Here is a 27,191-nt window from a genome sequence, read left to right as displayed (position 1 = left end):
CTGACAACAGGGGCAAGCCCTTTTGCGGTGAAAATATTTGTGAAATCGGTTTATTGTCCGTTACTAGTATAAAAAGTTTACCATACAAGTACTGGTAAAATTTGCGAACGCGAAAATAATAGCATATGCTTCCTTATCAATTTGAATATAGTTTTGCTGCGTTTTGTCAAGGGTCTGCGATGCAAATTGCAAAGGTTTCTCAGAACCGTCCTCATAGACGTGGCTGAGGACCGCACCTACTCCAACGGGACTGGCATCTACAGCCAATACCACCGGCAGCTTTGGATCATAGTGTGTTAAAATTAAACTGGACTGCATTTGCTCCTTCACTTCAGCGAATGCTTTTTCGCAGTTTTTGTCGAATACAAATTTTACATCATTTTGTAGCAGCTTATTTAGCGGATAGATGATGTTGCTCAAGTTTTTTACAAAACGGCCATAGTAATTAATTAGGCTCAAGAACACCCGTACTTCATCTTTGTTTGTAGGCTTTTTCATTTTTTGTATAGCATCCATTTTGCTTTTGACCCTATGTATACCACATTCATCAATCACATATCCGCAATATTCTATACGGTCTTTCATAATTTCTCACTTTTGTATATTCACACGCATATTGTGATTGTGCAGTCGTTGAAAAACTGTGTCTAGCCGAAATATATGTTCTTCATCGTTGGCTGCTGTGATCTTAATGTCATCAAGAAATACCGACACTCCGGGAATATCTCCCACTAACTGTTCCATTAACCGTTGCCACTTAGCGGGTTCGCTGGCAATGCCAAACATGAGTATCGTGGGTTGGTATAAACCTTTGTGAGTGCTCAGCGTCATAAATTTTTGATCCTCCGGGTGCACCTCTAATTGTAGATATGCACTCGACAGATCGATCTTGGAAAACTTCCTTCCACCTGACATTTTGGAGCTCATTGATTGTGGGCAATGGGTGCTTGTCCAAAGCTGGATTAAGGGTAACCTTGTAATCCCCGCAAATCCGTACGCCATCCTGTTTCTCGGGTATTACTACTAAAGGTATTGCCCATTCACTCTGTTCAACTTTCACAAGAAGCCCCTCTTCCACTTGCCTGCTTATTTCCTTTTCCACCACATCATACAGTGGAAAAGCCAACCTTCGCGCTCTTACAAACTTCGGTGTAGCATTCGGCTTTAAGTGCAATCTGGCTTGCATGTTTGTTATTTTACCTACTGTAGAAGAAAAAACTTTGGGATATTTTCCCTTTAGCATTTCAATAACATGTTAGATTTCAGTGGCGCAGACTGGACCTTGTTGCACGTTAACTGTTTTTCCATTACGTCACCCCAGTTTAACTTAATGCTGCGAAGCCACTCCCTTCCGAGTAGAGGCATTCGATCGGATCACACAATGTATAGCTTCACTGGTACTGTATTGCTCTGGGATTCTACGCTAACCCATACATACCCAACACAATTTAGTGAAGTGCCACAATAGCTTATTAATTCAGTGTCCGGAGGGAATACTTTTAATTTGGAAAATGTTTCTTTGCATCTTTCATATTAATTATTGATACTGGCGAGCCTGTATCTACTTCAAATTGTATGTTTGCGCCGCTTACTTTGAGCTCGCGCTTAATTTTTTGTCGTATATTATTTACACTTTTTTCGTTAACTTACAGTAACTCTTCCACAGTTTTTTCCACGCCTGTGTCTCTTTGATTTATTTTCTTTTCTTTTCTTGAAAACACACCTTTCGTAAGTGCCCTCGTTTCTTACAGAAATGACATTTTGCGTCTTTGTATGTGCACTCTTTCGCTATGTGCGCAGTGTTGCCACAGCGGAAACATTGATGCTTTTCGTCTTTACCATCATTTTATTTACCCCTTCTTTTGTACCTTCTTTAATCTGAAGTTCTGCACCTCCCTTTTCTGCCGTTTTGACCGCCATTGCTAAATTAATGGCTTGATCTAGCGTGAAAGTTTTTTCTTCTAAAAGTCGACTTTGAATTCGTTGATTTGTTAGACCAAATACGAATTGATTCCTCAATGCAGTATCTAAATATGCACCAAAATTGCAACCTACTGCCAATCGTCGAAGTGCCGTGATGAATTCTGTGCAAGACTCACCGCCATTTTGTTTCCTGGAATTAAACCTGTAGTTTTCCAATATCTCGTTAGGCTTAGGGTCGAAATGGTTTTTCAGCATTGATACCAATTCACCGTACTGTTTTTCCTCTGGTATTTGTGGCAGCAGTTTGTCACAGAGGATATTGTACGTATTTGCTCCAATGTAATACAAAAGGAGATTACGCCGTCACATATTCCATGAATTGCCATTGCAGTCTGTAATCGTTTTACTCAACGCGAAAATGTAGTAATTTTTGCCTCGAAGGCTTCGAAGGCCATGTTGCTCGTTGGCGCGTTTTGTACATTAGCGGTGCTTCCTCCCGTATTGTTCGGTGATTCGGTGGGCATACTCCGATAAGCTCTTCAGCTTAGGCCGTTGTGGCTGTCAAGTCAAGCTAAATAAAACCGTTTAAAAATGTGGACTTGTAGCCAATTTATCAAGAAATTGCGGTGTCGGTTTATAAAGACCTTTGAGCAAGCAATTGACAAACGTGTATGTTTTGTCAAAATGTTCTGAGCAAACATACGGACACTTAAGAAGGCTATTGGCCTTGCTTTGCATACTTCGCTCCATGTTTCTTACACTCAAACAATTTTCGGGAGCTCGAAAAACTTATTAAAAATCTTTTTTAGGCTGATATTTCGTATTAAAATATTTCCAAGGCAAGGCAAGGAACTAACTACCTCCAAGTTTTTTGTATCATGCCATAAACTAATTCATAGCTGCGAAAAGCCCCATAAATGTGATTTTTGTGAAAAGCGGTAAGTTGTCATAAAAAACGTCGTCCTAATATGTACATATTTCACCAAATTTTTTCTAACTTTATTTTCTGCCTTTATTAAATATATTCGAACAAACTGCGAACCTAAGGGTGCATATGCATAGTCATACCGGTGAAAAACCATATAAATGCAAATACTGCAAACGGTGCTTTGCTACAAAAAGGGCACTGAATGAGCATTTACGTGCACATAATCTGGGTGATAATATACACAGGTGTAAGTTTTGTCCCTTAGCTTTTCGTTTGGCTTCGGAGCTACGGTTCCACTCAACTACGTATAAAGACGAAGATCCAGAGACGCGTGAGCGAAATATGGCGGCTTTAAGGGAAGAAGAGGGTAAATTAAATATTAAGAGGTAAAATGGCATTCATAAACTCCTTAGACTGTGATCTTATATTAAGGTTAATTACTCCGTAAAGCGTAGAACCCAGGGTCGGTATCGTGTTATACGATCCGTGATCGAAAACAATTTTTCACATCGCAATATCTCTTAAATTGTGAATCGGATCAAGGAAATATGCTAAATAGTGGCTACAATTCATTCTAATTTTTACCAATTGTTTGACAAAATCATATTTATTGTTTGAGTGAAAGCGTGTTTCGATACTTGATCGTAATACACGATACGGTCCCAGATCATAAGAAAACGCTCAACAAATTTTTATTGTCACCTTGTCGGCATGCTTGAAGTAATTTTATTTAAAAATATCAATTTTGCTTTTTTATTTATCATTTTCTTCACAAAATTTCGTTAAAGATGCGGTTTTCGTGCATTATGATCTCGATACCGTGCTTAACTATAAAATTCCAAAAATAATTATTGTCCTTTTGGTATTTTTATTTAAAGTGGGTAACAACTTTTTATACTGGCAAAATTTTGGTAAACCTAATCAAATATGCAATATCATTTTCACTACTCTCCATGTCAAGCTTTAAATGTTGAAATTTATTTAATTTCAACTTTGACCTACACTGCATCCAATTGATGTTTATTTGACGGATAATTTTTTTATGTTTGAAAAATTATAAATAAGAAGGGCTGGATTTTATTTTTTAAGTTTTCAGCCCCACTTCGTTTTTTAACGTCGTCGCGTCAAGTTCGTTTTCCCCACAAATCAACTCATTGATTGTGGGCAATGGGTGCTTGTCCACTACCAAAGCTGGATTAAGGGTAACCTTGTAATCCCCGCAAATCCGTACGCCACCCTGTTTCTTTGGTATTACTACTAAAGGTATTGCCCATTCACTCTGTTCAACTTTCACAAGAAGCCCCTCTTCCACTTGCCTGTTTATTTCCTTTTCCACCACATCATACAGTGGAAAAGCCAACCTTCGCGCTCTTAATTGCCAAAAATTACCTTTGCGGGAGTTTGGCCCATTGTGTCATGTACTGCCGATCGGTAGGCCATCAAGAATAATGATATGTGTGTATCCCAGTCCTTATGGTACTTGTCTACTACTTTCCTTAAATGCTCCTCCAATGTTCTATTGAAGCGTTCCACCCTACCATCGGACTGAGGATGCAATGCAGTTGTCCGTGTTTTTCGAATGCCCAACTTCTTGCACATTTCTTGGAACACAGCTGATTCAAAATTCCTGCCTTGGTCAGAATGTAACTCCATTGGTACACCATACCTTGCAAGCCATTCGTTTTTAACCACTTCTGCTACTGTTTCTGCTTCTTGGTTTGGGATTGGGTATACCTCTGGCCATTTACTGAAATAATCCATAACCACCAGTACGTATTTGTTTCCGAGGTTGCTAGTAGGAAATGGACCTGCGACATCCATGGCGATCCTTTCAAATGGTGCACCTGAAATATACTGCTTCATCTGGGCATGACTTCGGGTTTTGGGCCCTTCGCTCTGTTGCATACCTCGCAGCTGGCAATCCACTCGTTGACCGACTGACGGCAACCAACCCAATTCAATCTCTGCTTAATTTTCTCGAGTGTCTTCGTGATTCCAAGATGACCTCCACTTGGACCATTGTGCAACTTGCTGAGCACGTCAGGAATCCTCTTCCTGGGAACAACTATCAGTTTCTTCTTGCATTGACCATCCTCACTCTCCCATACTCGATGCAAGCAACCGGATATCAATTCTAAACTGTTCCACTTTGCCCAATATGACTTCGCAATGGGACTCTCTGCTGACATCTCCTCTCTGCTTGGTCTTTCGTTTCGTTCGAGCCCTTGCATAACATGTGACAGATCTGTATCTTCTAGCTGACACTTTCTTAGTTGTTCCTTGTCCCATTCATCCGTACACGTTATAGTCATTAGCCGGACATCTATAATGTCTTCTTTAGCCTCGGCCTTTGAGCAGTGCTTGCATTCCAGACTACATGGTCTTCGTGACATTGCATCAGCATTTCCATGGGTACTACCTTTTCGATGCTCAATGGAAAAGTCATAGCTTTATAGTCGCTCGATCCACCGTGCCAATTGTCCTTCCGGATTACGGAACTGCAGAAGCCATTTCAACGCTGCGTGATCTGTCCTGACACGGAATCGCTGGCCGTAGAGGTATTTGTGAAAATGTTTAATGCACTCTACCAATGCCAACAGCTCTCTCCGTGTAACGCAATAGTTCCTCTCTGGTTTTCCAATTGAACGGCTGTAATATGCAACTACCTTCTCTTGTCCATCCACCAGTTGTGATAAAACGCTTCCTATAGCATATCCGCTCGCATCTGTATCTAGAATAAACGTTGTTGCTGGAATCGGGTATGCCAACATTGGGGCAGTGCACAACCGCTCTTTCAATGTTTGGAAAGCTACTTCTTGCTCCTTCTTCCATTCAAAAGCTTTATTTTTTCTTGTTAGCTCGTGGAGACTATGGGCTACGCTGGCAAAATTTGGTACAAATCGGCGGTAATATGTGCACAGCCCAAGGAAACTTCTCAATTCATGCAGATTCTGTGGTCTTGGCCAATCCTTTACTGCCTCTATCTTTTCATTCGCTGTACAGACACCTTTTGTCGTTACCTTGTGGCCCAAATAATTTACTTCCTTTTGAAACAGCGTACACTTTTTGGGACTTAACTTCAGACCAGCGCCAGCTATTCTCTGGAAAACTTCCTCCAAGTTCTTAAGATGTTCATCAAAATTCTTGCCCAATACGATGATGTCGTCCAGGTACACCAAGCATGTTTTCCAATGTAGTCCTTTCAGTACCTGATCCATGAGTCTCTCAAAAGTAGCTGGTGCATTACAAAGTCCAAAAGGCATCACTGTAAATTGCCAAAGACCATCACCGACACTGAAGGCTGTTTTCTCTTTATCTTCCTCCTTCACCTCAACTTGCCAGTAGCCGCTTTTCAATTCCAGTGTGGAAAACCATTTCGTACCAGATAGCGAGTCCAGAGTGTCGTCAATTCTTGGCAACGGGTAGCTATCCTTTTTCGTAACGTCATTCAACTTCCGGTAGTCCACGCAAAACCTCATTTTTCCAACCTTCTTTACAAGTACTACCGGTGAGCTCCATGGACTAGCTGATGGTTCGATGACGCCGGTGTCACTAATTTCTTGTACGATTTGACTCACAACTTCCCGCTTCGCCAGTGGAACAATACGTGGAGCTTGACGGATCGGCCTCGCATCTCCAGTGTCAATTTGGTGTTTCACAACATTGGTGCGGCCTGGTTTGGAACCATCCTGGTCAAATATGTTCGCGTACTTTATGAGCAGTTGTTTTGCCTTACTCTGACAGGCTTCCTTTAGCCCATGCGTCCATGCCGTGATATCATTTGAAAGATCAGTATTACTAGATGAAACGTGTTCCTGGAGCTGTTCACAGTTAATAACTACTTCGGCCTCTTGGCATCTTCCCAAAATAGCTCCTTTGGTCAAATTGAATGGTGACTTGAACTCATTGAGTACTCTTACCGGAATACGTCCATCTTGTTTTGTCATAGCCAGGGTTTTTCCTACAAGTATGTTCAGTGCTGATTTCTTTGCTGCTTCGACAACCCACAATTTGTTTGTCCCACAATCTCCATCAACCTTTGCCCAGATGACTGCTTCTGATTTTGGTGGTATTTGCTGACTCTCTTCCACCAGCACTCGTTTACTGCTGTAGCCTCTCTCGTAGCCGAAATTAAGTGGCACATCCATGTTCTTATATCGCATCGTCTTGCTTTGCATATCGATTTTTATGCCTTGGTTGATTAAGAAGTCCACTCCAATTATGATTTCATCAACAATACCTGCCACTATAAAATTGTGTAGTACCGTGACGTTTCCAATTGCTACTTCACATTCTACTTCTCCAATTACCTGGGTGTCCTCTCCCGTGGTTGTACGTAATCTTGCTCCAAGCAATGGTCTTATTTTCTTGTTGACTAAATCTGATCGAATGATGGAATGGGATGCACCCGTATCTACAGTCAGTAACCGTTCCTTTCCACCCACATGTTCTCCGACAGTAAGATTGCTTGACTTCTTCCAATTTGCGAGATAGAGATTATGGGGCATTCAATTGAGGGAGCCAGCTGTCGCCCCTTGCGGCTGACTCTCTCTAGTTTAACGATTGAGGGGGCTTGGAGATTTGCTCATCTCCTTCAGCTCTGCGTTTACGACCACCCACATTGTTGGAACTGTTAGGGTTGGTGTTGCAATGTCGTGCAATATGACCTGGGTTGCCGCACTTGAAACATTTAATAACTCCGGCATTTTTCTGTTGTGATCCCTTCAGTGCTTCCAAAATTGTGTCTACCCAATCTGGTCTTTCCACTTCCACACGATGAGCTTTGTATGCTGGTTTACTCAATAGCGACGCTGTTTCTTGAGTCAGTGCATAGGATACCGTTTCTGCGAATGTGGGTTTTGGGTTTGCATATGTCGCTCGCTTCGTTTCTACGTCCCGTATGCCATTTATAAAACTGGATTTTTACCCTCTCGGTGTACTCCACGGTGCGTCCGCATTTGCCAAATATGCCAACCTTTCAACATCCGAGGCAAACTCCTGCAAAGTCTCATTCGCTCTTTGGTGGCGCTTTTGCAACTCAATTTGGAATATCTGTTTTCTATGCTCGCTTCCATAACTTCTCTCGACAGCGGCCATCAGTGCTTCATAGCTGTTCCGTTCGTACTCTGGAATATTCTGTAAGATTTCGGCAGCTGGTTCTTTCAATGCTACGAAGAGTGCAGCAACTTTATCTTCAGTATTCCAGTTGTTCACTGTTGCGGTCTTCTCAAACTGTAGCTTAAAGACCTGGAAAGGAACAGACCCGTCAAAGGATGGTGTTTTTACCTTTGGATTACTCGCTGAAACAGCTGGGCGATTTAGTTGTAACTGCTCCATACGACCCTTCAAATCATCGACTTCTGCCTGAAATTGAGCGATTTTTGCATCCTGCGCTTCCAGCTTTGATGTTACCCTTGCTTCCTGTGCTTCTAACTGTGAAGACATTTGTGCCACCTGCAATGATAAGCGCTCCTCTTGTTCTTCCATCTTGGATGTTATGCGTGTCTCCTGCGATTCCAGTTGGGATGCCATATTGGATGTAATCTGTGTCGACATTTCTAACATACGCGTTTCTTGTGCTTCAATCTTATATGTTATGCGTGTCTCCTGCGATTCAAGCTGAGATGACATGTTGGTGGATATTTGCGATGACATTTCTGTTATACGTGCCTCTTGCGCTTCCATCTTGGATGTTACTGTCGATGTTTGAGCAGTTATTGCAGCCAATATCATGTTCAAGTCTGTGCTGGTAATTGTCTGCGATGTTGTCTCGTCCCCATCAGGATAAAAGACATACTCGTCCACATCAATTCCTTCTGCTTCCATTGCCTCTCGTAGCCGTGCCTGAAGTTCGAGTTTAACGCCGCTTGTATTCAATCCACGGCTCTCCAACTCCTTCTTCAGTTGCTGGATCTTCAATTCACTGAACTTTGCCATGTCCTTGTTGTCCTCCGGAATTTATTCAACAATTCCTCTTCTGACACCAATTGTAACGAATTTACTTGCAAATCCTCTTATTTGCAATCCTCTGCTAAGTTCGAATCACTAAACTGTTGAATAAATAACTCCAATATTGAATAATGGAAAAATGGCCATAATTAAAATACTTCACAATAACCCTCAAACTGTGCAACGAATAGCTTAATAACCAAACTGATAGCTTAAATGAAACTGACTTTCAAAATAATACTGCTATTGCTCGCTAGATATCATCTTAGTCGTAACTGCTTGACAACTCAAATCAAACTGAATTCCAGCGCCTCTAAAATTGTCGCCTTTTATACTCTTTGATTTCAACCTTCGCAGCTTCTAGGCGCTTCCACAATCTACTAGTCCAGCAGCTCTCAAACTTCTCAGCTGTAACTACAATTGCACAATTTTATAGTTTTTCTCATTGCATACTTATAGGAGTATCTCAGATATATGCATGTGTTAGTGCATTGACTCTCCGCTGCTCGTATACGTACATGGTACATGTATGTAGACGCAGTTATTGTTTCGTTTATGTAGATACATAATGATTGAATTATTGATGTGCATTCACGTCACTGCTTAGCATCGGCTTAGAGACGGCAGCACTCCTTAGTTTTGCTAATATTCGTAACAATATTGTACCGAATTTACTGTAATTCCTCTTATTTGCAACCTTCTACTAACGTCCGTATCGCTAAACTGTTGAATAAATGACTCCAATATTCAGTAATGCAAAATTCCCTTTATTTAAGTACTTCATAATAACACTGATAATTCACAACCAATAGCTTGCTTAAATCAAACTGATTGTCGTGCCTCTACTGTTGCTGCCTTTTATACTGTTCGGTTTCATCACCGGCATATCTCTAGGCGCTTCTATTTCCAGAACTTACCAGTTAGTTATCAGCTATAAATTTACTCAGCTGTAACTACAGATGCACGATTTTATAGCTTCTCTCATTCATACCTTCGGGATTATCTCAGATATATGCATGTGGTTGTGCGTTGCTTCTCCGCTGCGTGTAAGTACATATGTGTAGACATAATGATTGATTCGTTTATGTAGATACAAGTGACTGTCTGCTTTATTGTTGTTGTGACTTCATTTACTTAGCATCAGACTAGTGATGTATCACTTAAAAAAAAAATAAATGTAAGGCCCGATAACCTCCGAAGAGATCTAAGGCCGAGCTTCTCTTCCAATTTGCGTCGTGCTCCTCTTGATTTTTCCCTACAAATTGGCCGGACGGGACCTACATGTTTTATGCCGACTCCGAACGGCATCTGCAAGGCAGATGAGTTTTCACTGAGAGCTTTTCATGGCAGAAATACAATCGGAGCGCTTGCCAGACACTGCCGAGGGGCGACCCCGCTTAGAAAAATTTCTTCTAATTGAAAAATCTTATTTCTAAAATTTAGATGTTGCTTTGCCCGGGAGTTGAACCCAGGGCATACGGTGTGATAGGCGGAGCACGCTACCATCACACCACGGTGGTCGCCGTGTCACTTAGTGTCACTAATCTTCGTCACAATATATTAGAAGGTCGTATGTTTTACTTCCGACTCTCAATGTCAAATCAACAGAGGAGATGGAAAGAACAATGAATTTTTAGAGATCGAAACACATTTAAAAGTATTACGATCACTTCCAAGTGTGACTGTAAAACTTTTCATCAAACCCGAAACCCATTTAAGTGCGCTGAGTTCCTACAGTTCAACTATATAATGGATAACACCTCTCCCACTTATGTCCGGTTTTTCGATAAAAGCTTCAACTGCAGTTGAAGTTGAGGTCAGTTTACTTTAGACACATTATTGAATTTTACTACTCATCGCAGTTTAAGTTTTTAATTCTATTCGATGCCTAAAGTAATATAAGCTCGCGCTGGTCCTGTGTATCCCTTTTTATATTGGCATTAGGTTGCACTGATATGCTGAAAAAAACAGTCTGTAATGGCCTTCGTAGCAAGGCATTTATTTTTCTACTCCTACTTTTCCAAAGCGGGTAAGCATTTTACCCTCTTCTAACCGTTGAAAATAGATCCCTACCGTTTCAGATAGCGTACATCTTCTATCTCTTTTTATTTACTTCACCTGGTGATTCCACCATGCCGCGTGCTATAAAAGGACGCTATTCATGTGGTAGAGAAGAAAATGGCGGATAGTGCGGGAATCGAAATGACAAAAAATTAAATTAAAAACATTTAAAAAACTAAAAATTGCTGGTACTTGGAGTAAACCATTAAATCTAAATATAATTTCTGGTACTTGGAGTAAACCATTAAATGTAAATATATAATAACCTCAATTACGCAGAAACCTACGCAAATGGTTCTGGCCTCAGTGTATTACCTGTGTGTTGGTGGAGCAACTGTACAACAATTTAAAGACAGCAAACTTCTGAATATATAACCTGGTGTTATGTATCAACAGCAATGGAGGGATAACTTGGTGTTTTATTAAGCTTAAGCTTTAACCAATAAACTAATAATCAAAAAAAAAAAGTGTTCAGCCCCAAAATAATTAAAATATTTTGAGTAAAAAAACACATTAAGGCAATTCAAAAGGTCGCCTTCGTCGAACGTGCTATGATTTGTAAACCTTCATGAATGATTTGCTGTTGCTTCTCATATAAAAGTGGGATTTTATATATATCACATGTGCTAAGTTCTTGTTAAAGAAAGCCATCAGTTCAGCTTCGACACTATTTATTTCGGCCGGTCGAAAATCAAACTACACTTCCCGGCCGAAGCTGCAAACCTAGCAAGAGAACGTGACCTAGGGAGATAACCAGACCCTAGAGACCTTCACACTAGGAATCTAAACTTGGACGTTATGCTGATGGTAAAGACCCCGACTACTTAAAAAAAGTGCTTACAGTTTTAATCTTAACAACATAACATGCGCACACCAAAGGCAAGTCGGTAGACATTGGTTGTAATAAGCATAGAGAAAGCCCTGGAATGTAAGGAATATGCTCTAGCAGTCTTCTTAGACATTGCCGATGCTTTCAAAAATATTTCTAAATGGGCGATTATGGATGGTCTTAATTACATTATAGTACATCCAGCCTGCTGCATGTTAAATTGCAGGAAGATTTCATCACAATAGGGATTTATATGCTGGCCATCGACCAACTGCTCAGGCGATTCTATGAAGGATCCGTAATACTTACGTCTTATGCAGATGACGTTGCAATTTTCATAAGTGGAAAGTGCCTTCCAACGATTAGCTCTTTGATGGATCGGGCGCTTCGGGATATTCATGCCTGGGCATCTAATGTCGTGTTGACAGCCAACGCAGAGAAGACGGATATGGAATTGTTTACAAAGGGGTACAAGGTCCAAAATTGAACCAGGCCTAAGTTAGGAGGGGTGACCCCACAGGAGAAACCTTGCACAAAATATATAGGAATCATCCTAGACAGTAAACTGTCATGGAAGCTCAACGTGGAGGAGAGGGCGAAGAAGGCCTCAGCGGCACTTTATGCATGTAAAAGAATGTTGGGGTGTACGTGGGCTTTACACCCTCTCTTTCTCATTGGGGTTTTAAAGCGATTGTAAGCCCCATTCTATACTATGGTGTTCTTGTTTGGTGCAAAGCCACACAAAAAACAACCTACCTCAAAAAATTAGATTGGGTATTCAGCCTATCATTGCTTAGCATTGGGGAGCCCTGAAAACAACCCCGACGGTTGCACTGTATGCCATTCTGCACATTCCACCTGTAGACCTGGTAGCATAACATAGCGTTAACAACTAGAACCAGGCTCAGTGCCTCGGGCCACCTTGAGCGCGGACCATACGGCCATAGTGGTATAGCGTCATCAATTACAGGACGAAAAGACTACCTGATTCCCTATCTGCGCTTCGAGGGGGATCTTAAAGCTACAATAAAAGTGGATGGTTGGCACAAGGGTGCTCAACTGCTTCCAAAGTAGTGGAAGGAATAGATTTTTGGGTGTAAGACAGTCGGTAGCGTAATGCCATTGACGTGGATGTTCAACATGGTCAACATTTGGCGCGTCCATGTTGTTAATAAGGTCGCCGATGATTTGGTCGATGACAATGTCAGGTTTCGCGAAGAAACTGGAGAGATCAGGGAGATAACTGTTTATTTTATTACAAAGCTCATCGATGTGTGGACCTCGGCCTGTGGCCATTATTGTGCGGTCATCGGCGCAGGAAATGATAGTGACTCCTTATGGTGGTGAAGGTAGTGGTACCGCTTGTTTAATTCTTCTTGGTTTGGATGTTATTTTCCTGAGTTGCACCGATGCTTGCCGACCAGACATAATTTGCGGTCCACCTTTTGAGACTTGGGGGAAGGGAGGACCCTTTCAGGTCTTGCAGTAACGCGCCGTGGTTGACCGTGTCAAAAGATTTTGACAGGTCTAACGCAATGAGTACTGTCCTATGGTGGGGTTTTGATTTAATCCACAATTTATTTGTGTGTTAATGGCGTTTAGCGCAGTGGTAGTGCTACGTAATTTTGGAAAGCCATGCTGATGATTGGCGAGACGCAAATTTGCAGTGAAATAGGGAAGCAGAATGGCTTCAAGTGTCTTGGCTACTTATTGGGGGTTGCCGGGGTTGTTGTTGTAGCAGTGCTTTGCCTCATCCAATAGGCGCGACCGATCACAAATTGTCATCAATATCCTCTAACGCGAGTTCAAGGAAACTTGCTGTTTCAACAGAGGTGGACCATACTGAGAGGGGTGTTAGAGGCGTTGGTTCCACATTACAATTAAAGAGATGGTTGTCATGTGGGGACACATTGCAAGCAGGGCATACATTTTGTATGTCGGGGTTGATTCTGGATAGGTAAGAGTTTAACCTGTTACAGTATTCGGATCGAAGTTGAGCTAGAGTGACTCGCGTTTTGGGTACTGTTCTTTGAGTACTGGATTCACCGCGCAATTCCTGGCATAAAGCTCCGACGCCTGTTTGTGGAGTTCACTGAGGACCTGCTTGTGTTTTTTGGCTTCATACGGCTGAGTTCTCAGGTGCCGTATTTCCGCATAATGCTTACGGAGGTGACTCCTTAAGCCCCTGGGCGGTGTTGGCTCATCAATTAGATATCTGCTGGTATGCCCAGGTTTCTGGGTATTCAAGAGGAACTGTTTGGTTAGCATCTCATTTCTCTCCCTGATGGGGAGTACTCTTGCCCCTTTATGTAGATGGCGGTTCTGAGAGCAGTATTTTGGTTGGCCTGTAGCTTCTTCCAGTGAGTAGTTTTTAGGCTTGGCGACCATATAGGGGACGCGTAGCATGCAATCGGCAGGCCAATTGCTTTGTAAGTGGTAATGAGCGTTTCTTTGTCTTTTCCCCAAGTACTGCAAGAGATTTGAGGATTTTATTACGGCTTTGGATTTTTGGTACAATTGCGGCTGCATGCTCACCAAAATGTAGATCCTGATCAAACGTCACACCCAAGATTTTGGGGTGTAAGACAGTCTGTAGCGTAGTGCCATCGACGTGGATGTTCAAATTGGTCGACATTTGGGATAGCCGGGGTCTTGCTATCTTATAAGGTCAAGTTCTCTCGCTAGAGTTGTGGACTCCGCCGGAAAATGTGGACGAATGCACTGCTCCAACAACAACGGAATATTTAAGTTGGAATATTTATTCACTTTGTTGGTTGCAACCATTCTGTGTACTACTTTGTTAGTTAATAAAATAAAATTAAAATAAAAATAAATGTAAGGCGCGATAACCTCCGAAGAGATCTAAGGCCGAGCTTCTCTTCGCGTCGTGCTCCTCTTGATTTTCCCTACAAATTGGCCGGACGGGACATACATGTTTTATGCCGACTTCGAATGGCATCTGAGTTTTCACTGAGAGCTTTTCATGGCAGAAATGCACCAGGAGGGCTTGCCAAACACTGCCGAGGGGCGACCCCGCTTAGAAAAATTTTCTTCTAATTGAAAAACCTTATTTCTAAAATTTTGATGTTGCTTTGCCCGGGGTGCGAACCCAGGGCACACGGGGTGATAGGCGGAGCACGCTACATAAAATAAAAAATAAAACAATAAACTAAAATAAGATAGACCGTGGATTTTAATGTATTTTCATCTTATACACTACCAATATTTTTTTTTTACTCAATGCCTGGGCTGCGGGATTAAAAATACAACTCGAAATCGAATCTCAGCACGGGGAGGATCATTGTTTACTATATACATAGTTTGGCGGCTTAAATTGAGGTTATGTTACGAATAGAGTGGAAAACAGTCGAATGGAGTGGAATGAAGAACCAGGAAGCGCAGAGTTGCGCTGCATCAATATACCTTCAATCTATGTTTCAATATTATAGATAAATTTAGAAAGAATAACTAAATACTTGAATATAAGCAAATAGTTTCTCTTAATTACTGCTAATAAGGTGTCCTAAGTGCTATATATTCCAAAATTATCACAGTTTATGGCTGTTTAAAAATGTATCTTGAATTTTCTGAAAGATTTTCGTAATATGGCCATTAGTGATGTTTGTGGGTGTGCAAATTTTGAGCGATCAGCTGTTAGTTGCGCTACTTGTTGAGATTTACAATGGGGAGAATCAAATTACTAATTTAAAAGATATAAAGACATCTGATGAAATCTTTCGCGGTCTAGGAATAGGTCTAATGACACTGATATATTTAAATCTTTTGAATTTTTCTATCATAATAAAGTATAATAATTTAATAAAATAACTAAAATTCACTAAAATTTACAAATGTATAAAATAAAAAAAATTAAAATAAAATAACATGTTTTTAACTAGCGAGATACTCATTTGCTTTATACAATTCCTTTTATTTTTTTCTAACATCAATAGCTAAAACAAAATGAAATAAACTAAAATAAAATTAAAAAAAATAAAAATAAAGGAAAAAGAGGGGAAGGATTTCTCCAGTTTTTTCGCCTCGCGAAACCTGGCATTATCACCGACTAAATCTTCCGCGACCTTATTTACAACATGGACGTCCCAAATGTCGACCATTTTGAACATCCACGTCGATGACACTACGCTACCGACTGTCCTACACCCCAAAATCTTGGGTGTGACGTTTGATCAGGATCTACATTTTGGTGAGCACGCAGCCGCAATTGTTCCGAGAATTCAGAGCCGTAACAAAATCCTCAAATCCCTCGCTGGCACTACCTGGGGAAAAGATAAAGAAACGCTCATGACTACATACAAAGCAATTAACCAGCCGATTACGTGCTACGCGTCACCCATATGGTCGCCAAGCCTAAAAATTACCCACTGGAAGAAGCTACAGACCTGCCAAAATACTGCTCTCAGAATTGCCACGGGCTGTCTTATGTCCCCAGAACACCATCTGCATAATGAGGCGAGAATACTACCCATCAGGGAGAGAAATGAGATGCTGACCAAACAGTTCCTGTTGAATACCCAGAAACCTGAGCATCCCAACAGACATCTGATTGATGAATCAGCACCGCCTAGGGGCTTAAGGAGTCATCTCCGTAAGCACTTTGAGGAAATACGGCACCTGAGAACGCATCCGTATGAAGCGAAAAAACACAAGCAGGTCCTTGGTGAGCTCCACAAACAGGCGTCGGACCTTTATGCCGGGAATTGCCCGGTGAATCGAGTACTCAAAGAAAAGTATAAAAAACTCGCGGAAGAGGAACGCATACTCACCAGGGAAACGCGTGTCACTCTTGCTCAACTTCGTTCTGGATACTGTAACAGGTTAAACTCTTACCTATCCAGAATCAACCCCGACATACAAAATGTATGCCCCGCTTGCAATGTGTCCCCACATGACACCAACCAATCTCTTTAATTGTAATGTGGAACCAACGCCTCTAACACCCCTTTCCTTATGGTCCACCCCTGTTGAAACAGCAAGTTTCCTTGGACTCCCGTTAGAGGATATTGATGACAATTTGTGATCGGTCACGGCTGTTAGGTGGGGCGAAGCACTGCTACAACAACAACAACAACAACAACAACAGGGAAAGGATAGGAAATGAATGGCAAAGAAATTGAAAGAATGGAAAAGGCGGAAAGAAAATGGAAGCAAGCGAAAGTAAAGGAAACGAAAGGAAAGGAATGAAAAGGGAACGAAACGAAGGAAAGTTAAAAAAGAAAAGAAAGTAGAGAGAAGAGACGAGAAGGGAAAAGAAAAAATAAAAGAAAATGAAGAAGGGAAAGGAAAATTTTCGCAATTTTACAAGGCGTCGTGTTCAAAATATGATTGAAAATAAACGATACGTCCAAAAACTAATATTTTCTTTGCTCTGCAAAGACTTTTTTAACAATATTTTTTTTAAGAAAATAATTTTAATTCCAATAACAAAAAGCTCAATCTGACTAATAAAATATATTAAACTGAGCTTGAATACACAAAGCGATTTTTCATCACCAACTGCTATACTTCATATTTTTATCAATTCATAATATAGCTGTCAAGACGGGGTTTTTGCTCTTGAAAAACTGTATTTTTGCTGAGAGAGGGTTCGGGTATAAGCCGAAGATGTTCCTTAAGTTTCCTTAAGTTAAGTTTTTAACTCAGACTTAACCTAGCATGAGGGGTTGAACTCATACATTTTTGACACATTTTTGAAATTAGCTCTGACCTAAAAAAAATCGCCATTCTGCAAGTGGGTCTAAAAATACTAAAAAGTTTTAAGACCGTGTTTAAATTTGAACATACTCGACTTTTAGAAGCCAAAAAATTGCTAGTTTAGTTACAAAACTCAAATCCTCGTTTCCTTTTAATATCAAAAAAAAAAAAAAAAACTTGATCACCTGTGTTTTTCTTTTGTAGATACAAAAACATACGTGACAAGAACTACCAATACCCGTGCGATGTTTGCGGCAAACATTTTAAAACAACATGGGAGTTAAATAGGCATAAACTATTTCATAGCGGCGAAAAGCCCCATAAATGTGATTTTTGTGAAAAGCGGTAAGTTATCATGAAAAACATCGGCCTAATATATTTCACCAAATTTTTTCAAACTTTATTTTCTGTCTGTATTATATACATAGATTTGTACAAGCTGCGGCCCTAAGCCAGCATATGCGTACTCATACCGGTGAAAAACCATATAAATGCAAATACTGCGAACGCTGCTTTCCTACAAAAAGGGCGCTGAATACGCATTTACGTGTACATCATCTGGGTGATAATATTCACAGATGTAAGTTTTGTCCCTTAGCTTTTCGTTATGCTTCGGAGCTACGACTACACTCAATTACGCACAAAGACGAAGATCCAGAGACGCGTGAGCGAAATATGGCAGCTTTAAGGGAAGAAGAGGCTAAATTAAAAGTGAACAGGTAAAATGGCATTCATAAACTCCGTAGACTGTGATCTTATATTAAGGTTAATTACTCCGTAAAGCGCGGAATCCAGGCCGGTATCGTGTTATACGATCCGTGATGTAAAACAATTTTTTACATCGCAATATCTCTTAAATGATGGATCGGATTAAGGAAATATCGTTAGCTTAATATGAAAATGTGCTAAGTCACTTTTTACGAATTTTACAGGAGACGAAAAAAATGAATAATTTTTGAAATAACCTTTTTTTCAAAACTGTGAATGCGGATACCTTAGTTGCAATACTTTTGAGTGTAGAAGCTTTGAAAAAGATAAATAAAAATCATGTATGCTAACCCAGCAGCTATTTTATTTAGCACAATTTCCGCACTCAAAACAAATTTTTTCTCCTGACTTAGCACTTTTTACTTAAAGCGCTTATCGATGAGCGTTGATCTAAACATATTCTCTGGTAAGTATACACACATGTGCATATTTTAATACACTCATTATATAAATAATGTGGGATCGAAAAGGGCCGTTTTTCTAATTGCCCAGACAATATGTAAAAAAATGTTGGATTAATAGGTTGGCGTCCCCAAAAGCTTTCATTCAGCAAAGATCCTTTATGGTTTCATCCTTAAGTCTAGCCAATTTTGTTATATCCAAAAAAAAAATATATCCACTATTTTGGATTACGTTATGGCTATGCACTGATTATTTTGTACATACAAGTACATTGATGAATGTAACGATATATAGTGAGCGCTTATCTAGGCATATAGGTACATACATACCCACCTACAAAATATCGTGTCTATAGACAGGGCCGTAGAGAGAAAATCCACTAATACATTTGATTAACTCATTCATGAATCATTATTGATGGATTACATCAAAAAAAATTTTTGCCACATCAACTAAATGATTTGTGGACTAAGAACTGACAATAAAATTAACACAGAATATTTACTATTTATACTATTTTATTGTTACGTAGAAATAAAATTCTCTTTTAACAGTCACATATTGTTTCAAATAATAATTTCTAGTTATTTGGTAACATTTTATTACATTTCTGATAAATTGAATCTTCTATATATATAAAAATAAGTGCACATTTTTGGTGTTACCTTATAACTTGAGACCGGCTCCACCAAATTCAACCAAATTTCTACGGTACATTTGGGCTATCATGTAGATGGTTTCTGTAGTTTGATTGAATTTGGTCGAGTCATGAGATATATCATACCAAGCTACGGCTACGTTTCATACCAATAGATGGTGCTTATTTGCATATTTGCGTTATTTCATGAAATGGAATAGGTGGTGCTTATTTCCATTTTGCATTATTCAATGGAATTGACGTTTCTAGAATTATAATTTGACGTTCGGCATTTCTCAAGTGAAAACCAAACGAAAAAAGGGAGTTATTTGTTTTGTTTTTTTTTTTTTTATAAAAACTGTGAAAAAAAATGAACTGGATTTATGTAAATTCGGTATATGCTGTGCTTCAATTTGGTGAGTAATGTCCCACTAAATTTATTAAGTGTGATTTTGTTGTGTCAAAGAAACATCATTGTAATAGAATTGTGTTGCTTTTCTTCAGAAACAACCATGAATACAGTTGAAATAATCTTGGAAATTGCTGACTGACTGCATTCTGATGAAGATGTCATACATTTCGCATCGACAAACTAATTTTTGGCTGGGATTTTGGCAACAAGAATTCAAGAGTATCGAGTTCATAGCATTTTTTACGACGAAGCGCTGATGCATTATTTCGGTCAATATTTTAGATTTCTCGAAATGAAAACCCGACATTTCGCAAATTTCAACTGGTTCTTTTCAAAGGTCGCTCCCTTCTGAAAATTTACAATATCTGTTCATTACACAACTGTCCCAACAAACAACGGCTCGGCGACACGTGTTCAATCTTCTTTTACGACGAGAAATCACTTATTGGGAAAACGAATATACAGAATCGTTGACTGTTGCCATTCAACTTTCAAATTTACGACTACCAAATCTAATAGCCATAAGGTTTACATATACAATGTTTCTTCGAAATACGGATCAAGTCAACATTAGAAACATTCGCCCACCTGTTTTCGAATCAATATCGCTACAACTATTTGGTAGCCTAACTCATGGATCCTTCGAGTTCAACGAATATATTCACCAGCGTCCCGAAAATTGTTGTTCCTACACACTTACTAACTTGTTTACTCTGATGCCTAGAAGAATAAAAAAATTTAAAAAAAAGTAATGAAGAAATGTATTTGTGATGTGTTGTACTGATTCATCTGCATCGAGTTTTCTTAAACAAGAGTATGAACAATGAACATGGCTGCCATTTTGGCAATAGGGATTTTTCAGATACAATGGAAAGAGATACACCACAACACAACATATTATTATAAAAATTTTGCAGCGAAAAAAGCAAGTAAAGCCACTCTTTTATATTCGAACTTTCTATATTGAATAATTAAGATTTATAATCATCACTAGCGGGATCCCGGTGTACTTCGCTACACCAATAGAAATATTGGAAAAGGAATAAAATATCATAGAATTTTTTAAATCTTTATTTCGATTCTTACTCAAAAACATTTGGATACACTACATTTTTCGTTTTTCCATCTGGGATATGAATAAACAAACAATTTGGAATGCCTACTCTGGAACAGGCAACGTATAGCTGTCCGTGCGAAAAGCACGGCTCCTCCAAATTCAATCCGCATACTCGAAGCGTTTGTCCTTGCGCCTTGTTGACTGACATAGCAAATGACAGGCGCACTGGAAATTGCAAACGCTTAAATTCAAATGGCATATCTGTTGGTATCAGTGGGATTCGCGGTACAAGCACAATTTCACATTTCGCTTTGCTGGTCAGTATTGTTGCTTCAATTAAATTCGTCATCAACTTTTTTACATTCAGTCTTGTTGCATTACACAATTTTGGTGCATTTAAATTCCGTAATAAAATAACTGATGAGCCCACGTCCAAATTTAAACAATGCATTGGCATACCAGACGGTTCCAATGAATTCAAACATTCAACTGGATAATTCACTGCATCATCTTGATTCATTGCGCTATCCACTGACTTATATTTTGTCACCACACCTGGCAATTTTTTCAGAATGTGATGATTGATTTCATTGACATGTACATTTTTTGGTGCCAGTATTGCGCGTTCTCTCAACCAATCGTGATTCATGTAATTTTGAACAATATTTGGAAACACTCGTTCAATTAATTCTACTTTTGATTGGATAATTGTACAAAAATTGTTTGCAAATGTAATCAAACCATTTGTTTTGTCGATTGGAATTTTGCCATTTCCGATCTCTAACAATTGCTTCGAGAACTGCTCTGCAAACTGATAATTGTGCAAATGAACACGCATGTTTATGTGTAATGTTAATTTTTTCACGTATCGCCACAAAAGGGAAGAATTCAAACCTGCATTGATCTCATCTGCCGGTTTTGATCGTGGAATAACATATACATGACAATAGAATTAAAGCATCACTAAAAAGCCTTCGGTTTCCACGTAAATCTTGCGTCGTTCGATTTAATGCTTCCAATGATTTTTTGTTTGCCATTGTACACTCATCCCATAGAATGACCGCTGCTTGTTGCAAAACTTTTGCCATCGCTGAATTTTTGGATATGTTACAGGTTGGAGCACAAACCATCTGTATATTCAATGGCAATTTTAAAGCTGAATGAGCTGTTCGTCCTCCATCCTATAAAGTTGCAGCAATTCCAGAAGAAGCGAGTGCCAAGGCAATTTTCTGTTGCCATCGAATAGTTGCTAAAATCAATGAAATCGCAAATGTTTTTCCGGTGCCGCCAGGTGCATCCAAAAAATATAATCCACCAGTGTTATCAGAAACAGCTTGCATGATTTTGTCATATATATCCTTTTGTTGATTGTTCAATTTGGTGATGTTGGATTGAACAAATGTATGTACGTAAATCGTCACAATCGAATTATTGTTCACGCTGCAACTCTCGATCAAATAAATCATGCATTGGACGATTTGGTGAAATCAAAGCTAACTGCCCCAATGCTTTATTGGCAATCGCAAGACACATATCTTCAATTATTATCAAAGCTTCATTGTACATTTCCAATGTAATCAGCAAATCAGGATCCATTGCTGTACGACGTATCCGAATTAAAATATCTTCAGTCATGTAATCTTTATATTTATTCCACAATTCAATTGGATTCGATGGCATGCATGTTGATATTATAATCGAAAATAGCATTCGTATTTGCTGTGGATGAGATGAAATCGATGCATCATGAAGTGTTGCGTCCCAATGAGTGTCATCTTCTAACAAATGCAAGTGCTGACATGCTTCGCGATATGTCTGACAAAAATGACCGTGAACTGTTCTTAAATCCTGAAATGATTTTGGTCCTCGAAAGTTTACCAACAACATTCGCAAATAGAAACATTCAGCATTGTTGGGATATACCGTATACATCCTGCCCTAGGCATCTGTTTGGAAAATACCTGGATGACCATCAGCTGGTGTTCCTTGTTTACGCCGTTGAAATTTTTTCGATGATACATTCCAGGTGTAATATTGCGGTATCAACATATATCAAATTTCTGGCAAATGTGTCGATTTCACACAACTGAAAGTAGTTGCTGGTGGTTGTGCTGCTCTCTGCTGTACATTCTCAGTAGTAAAATAAACTCGTTGACCATTCTCCAGATGAACTGCCAAATGGACAGGATGTCTTTCGTACAAAGGAAACGAAAAGATACGCCAAACTGCTTGCCCCATTTGAAATTGAGTGATTTCATCATTTCTATTTTCGCCATCTACTCTAAAACCAGCCATATCACTTCCTTTATTCACATATTTACAAATGTATTTGATAGACTTTACTGAGTTACAGTACTCAACATTTATGTCAGCCTGAAAAACTTTTGACAGTATCGGTGAATATGGCACGACCCAACGATTGTCAACTTCGATGTCTTGATTGCGCACTCTTATTACACTGGATCACAAATTCCAATTTTTTTCTGCACCAGAGACGCTATTATGAAATTCCTATGTAAAATCACCCTCTGATTTCGAAAATCAAGGTTATTTTTAATTCTATTGTAACGTTTTTCAGATATTTACGAATAACAGTTTTTTCAAAAAAACAAAAAATTGGGTCCACTTACTGCCTCAATCTGTTTGACGATATCGTCTCCAAAACGATCATCGTCGTTGCAAATTAGGCGTGGTACCGATTTTTTTTGGTTTTTCGGTTCCCCTGGAGGCCTATTTTCACCCATATAATATATCTTTTATATAAAATACAAACGAAAATAATACAGTTCAAAATTCAGGTGCATTAAAATAAAGTGTGCAATTAGTATATCATACATAGAAATAATATTTACAAAAGCATAGAAATGAAAATTAATATGTACATGTAAATAATATTAACATAAATTTGTTGTCACTCGCAGCTTATGCTTCTTACGATATCGCCTTTACACATCACCCAAAGGGTCGCAATACAAGCGCGCTACCGATTTTTTTTTGGTGTTCGGTTCCCTTGGAGGCCTATTTTCACCCATATAATATATTTTTTATTTAAAATACAAACGAAAATACTGCAGTTCATAATTCAGGTACATAATAAAGTATGCGATTAGCATATTATACATAACAAGTAAGGAAGGTTAAGTTCGGGTGTAACCGAACATTACATACTCAGTTGAGAGCTATGGTGACAACATAAGGGAAAATAACCATGTAGGAAAATGAACCGAGGGAAACCCTGGAATGTGTATCAAATGAAAGGCGTTAAAGAGTATTTTATGAGGGAGTGGGCCATAGTTCTATAGGTGGATGCCATTTAGGGATATAGCCATAAAGGTGGATCAGGGTTGACTCTAGAATGCGTTTGTACGATATGGGTTTCAAATGAAAGGTGTTAATGAGTATTTTAAAAGGGAGTAATCCTTAGTTCCATAGGTGGACGCCATTTCGAGATATCGCCACAAAGGTGGACCAGGGGTGACCCTAGAATTTGTTTGTACAATATGGGTATCAAAAAAAAGGTGTTAATGAGTATTTTAAAAGGGAGTAATCCTTAGTTCCATAGGTGGACGCCGTTTCGAGATATCGCCATAAGGTGGACCAGGGGTGACCCTAGAATTTGTTTGTACAATATGGGCATCAAACGAAAGGTGTTAATGAGTATTTTAAAAGGGAGTGGGCTTTAGTTCTATAGGTGGACGCCGTTTCGAAATATCGCCCTAAAGGTGGACCAGGGGTGACTCTAGAATATGTTTGTACGATATGGGTATCAAATTAAAGGTATTAATAAGGGTTTTAAAAGGGAGTGGTGGTTGTTGTATAGGTGGTCGCCTTTTCGAGATATCGCCATAAAGGTGGACCAGGGGTGACTATAGAACGCGTTTGCACGATATGGGTATCAAATGAAAGGTGCTAATGAGTATTTTAAAAGGGAGTAATCCTTAGTTCCATAGGTGGACGCGGTTTCGATATATCGCCATAAAGGTGGACCAGGGGTAACCCTAGAATTTGTTTGTACAATATGGGTATCAAAAGAAAGGTGTTTATGAGTATTTTAAAAGGGAGTAATCCTTAGTTCCATATGTGGACGCCGTTTCGAGATATCGCCATAAAGGTGGAGCAGGGGTGACCCTAGAATTTGTTTGTACAATATGGGTATCAAAAGAAAGGTGTTAATGAGTATTTTAAAAGGGAGTGGGCCTTCGTTCTATAGGTGTTCGCCTTTTCGAGATATCGCCATAAAGGTGGACCAGGGGTGACTTTAGAATATATTTTTACGATATGGGTATCAAATGAAAGGTGTTAATGAGTATTTTAAAAGGGCGTGGGGCTTAGTTCTATAGGTGGACGCCTTTTCGAGATATCGCCATAAAGGTGGACCAGGGGTGATTCTAGAATGAGTTTGTACGATATGGGTATCAAATTAAAGGTATTAATGAGAGTTTTAAAAGGGAGTGGTGTGAAGGCGTTTTCCAGATATCGACCAAAATGTGGACCAGGGTGACCCAGAACATCATCTGTTGGATACAGCTAATTTATTTATATATGTAATACCTGCCAAGATTTTAAGGGTTTTTTATTTCGCCCTGTAGAACTTTTTCATTTTCTTCTACTTAATATGGTAGGTGTCACAACCATTTCTAAAGTTATATTTCGCGTCAATAAAACAATCCAATTACCTTACCATGTTTCATGCTTTTTTTCGTATTTGGTATAGAATTATGGCATTTTTTCATTTTTCGTAATTTTCGATATCGAAAAAGTGGGCGTGGTCATAGTCGGATTTCGTTCATTTTTCATACCAAGATAAAGTGAGTTCAAGTAAGCGCGTGAACTAAGTTCATTAAAGATATGTCGATTTTTGCCCAAGTTATCGTGTTAACGGCCATGCGGAAGGACAGACGGACGCCTGTGTATAAAAACTGGGCGTGGCATCAACCGATTTCGCCCATTTTCACAGAAAACAGTTAATGTCATAAAATCTATGCCCCTACCAAATTTCAAAAGGATTGGTTAATTTTTGTTCGACTTATGGCGTTAAAAGTATCCTAGACAAATTAAATGAAAAAGGGCGGAGCCACGCCCATTTTGAAATTTTCTTTTATTTTTGTATTTTGTTGCACCATATCATTACTGGAGTTGAATGTTGACATAATTTACTTATATACTGTAAAGATATTAAATTTTTTGTTAAAATTTTACTTTAAAAAAATTTTTTTTTTAAAAGTGGGCGTGGTCCTTCTCCGATTTTGCTAATTTTTATTAGGCGTACATATAGTAATAGAAGTAACGTTCCTGCCAAATTTCATCAAGATATCTTCAACGACTGCCAAATTACAGCTTGCAAAACTTTTAAATTACCTTCTTTTAAAAGTGGGCGGTGCCACACCCATTGTCCAAAATTTTACTAATTTTCCATTCTGCGTCATAAGTTCAACTCATCTACCAAGTTTCGTCGCTTTAGCTGTCTTTAGTAATGAATTATCGCACTTTTTCGGTTTTTCGAAATTTTCGATATCGAAAAAGTGGGCGTGGTTATAGTCCGATATCGTTCATTTTAAATAGCGATCTGAGATGTGTACTCAGGAACCTGCATACCAAATTTCATCAAGATACCTCAAAATTTACTCAAGTTATCGTGTTAACGGACGGACGGACGGACGGACGGACATGGCTCAATCAAATTTTTTTTCGATCCTGATTATTTTGATATATAGAAGTCTATATCTATCTCGATTCCTTTATATATGTACAACCAACCGTTATCCAATCAAACTTAATATACTCTGTGAGCTCTGCTCAACTGAGTATAAAAATAATATTTACAAATATCGGTAGTCACCCGTAAAGATATCTTTCCTAAGAGCTAGGATTTAATAACAGAAATAGGTGCGGTAGGAATAAGGGTCTAAGTCTAGAACAAATACCCGAAATCTAGCATAAAAAAGGATAACAAAACAGTGTCTTAGAAGTTTAATTAAATGATAGCAAAGAAAATGTGAAAGATACTATTAGTATTTCATACCTAAACATTTTTTGTTTTCTAAATATGGGTTTTGTGCCTCCTTATTAAAACAGTTGATTAAAAAATATGTTCTTATTCTAATAAAAACGTATTTTATCGTATCAGGAGTACAATTTTCACAACCAACGTAAGGCTGGACATCCATCGTTTTCTCAAAAAGTATTTGCGAGAGACAAACTTTATGGCAGTTTAGATCAAAGTGATCTGCATATATTTTTTTCAAGTTTACTTATAAAAGAAATAAATTCATTGGGAGGTCTTACAAGTTGACTATTACTAAATTCTTTCTAGGCAGTAAATAGAAAATCTTTTTCTGAGATTCCGCTATCAAATCTCGGCAAAGGCATTAAACAGTTGTGGAGCTTAAAGTATTTAAAGTATAGTTACCCACAAAAGTACACAAAAGCACTACGACGAAGAAAACTACTCTCATCGACTGCAACAGTTATATCTAATTGTAAATTTTTAAATGAGCTTGTGGAGTACTC

The 27,191-nt window shown here is 39.0% G+C and overlaps 1 protein-coding gene across 1 annotated transcript in view; it reads left to right on the top strand.

Annotated features, from left to right (window-relative positions):
• LOC137248423 (uncharacterized) overlaps positions 1-27,191 on the top strand; it is a 396,800-nt gene that overhangs the window by 11,481 nt on the left and 358,128 nt on the right. The window contains exons 3-4 of the mRNA XM_067779361.1: positions 17,610-17,750; positions 17,834-18,124. Of these exons, the coding sequence (XP_067635462.1) occupies positions 17,610-17,750; positions 17,834-18,124 (432 nt within the window). The remainder of the gene's footprint in view (positions 1-17,609; positions 17,751-17,833; positions 18,125-27,191) is intronic.

Source organism: Eurosta solidaginis, chromosome 4 (genome assembly GCF_040869045.1).
Source record: "Eurosta solidaginis isolate ZX-2024a chromosome 4, ASM4086904v1, whole genome shotgun sequence".
In the NCBI taxonomy this organism is placed as follows: Eukaryota; Metazoa; Arthropoda; class Insecta; order Diptera; family Tephritidae; genus Eurosta; species Eurosta solidaginis.
Note: the sequence above shows the minus strand (reverse complement) of the source record. Positions and strands in the feature narration are given on the sequence as shown.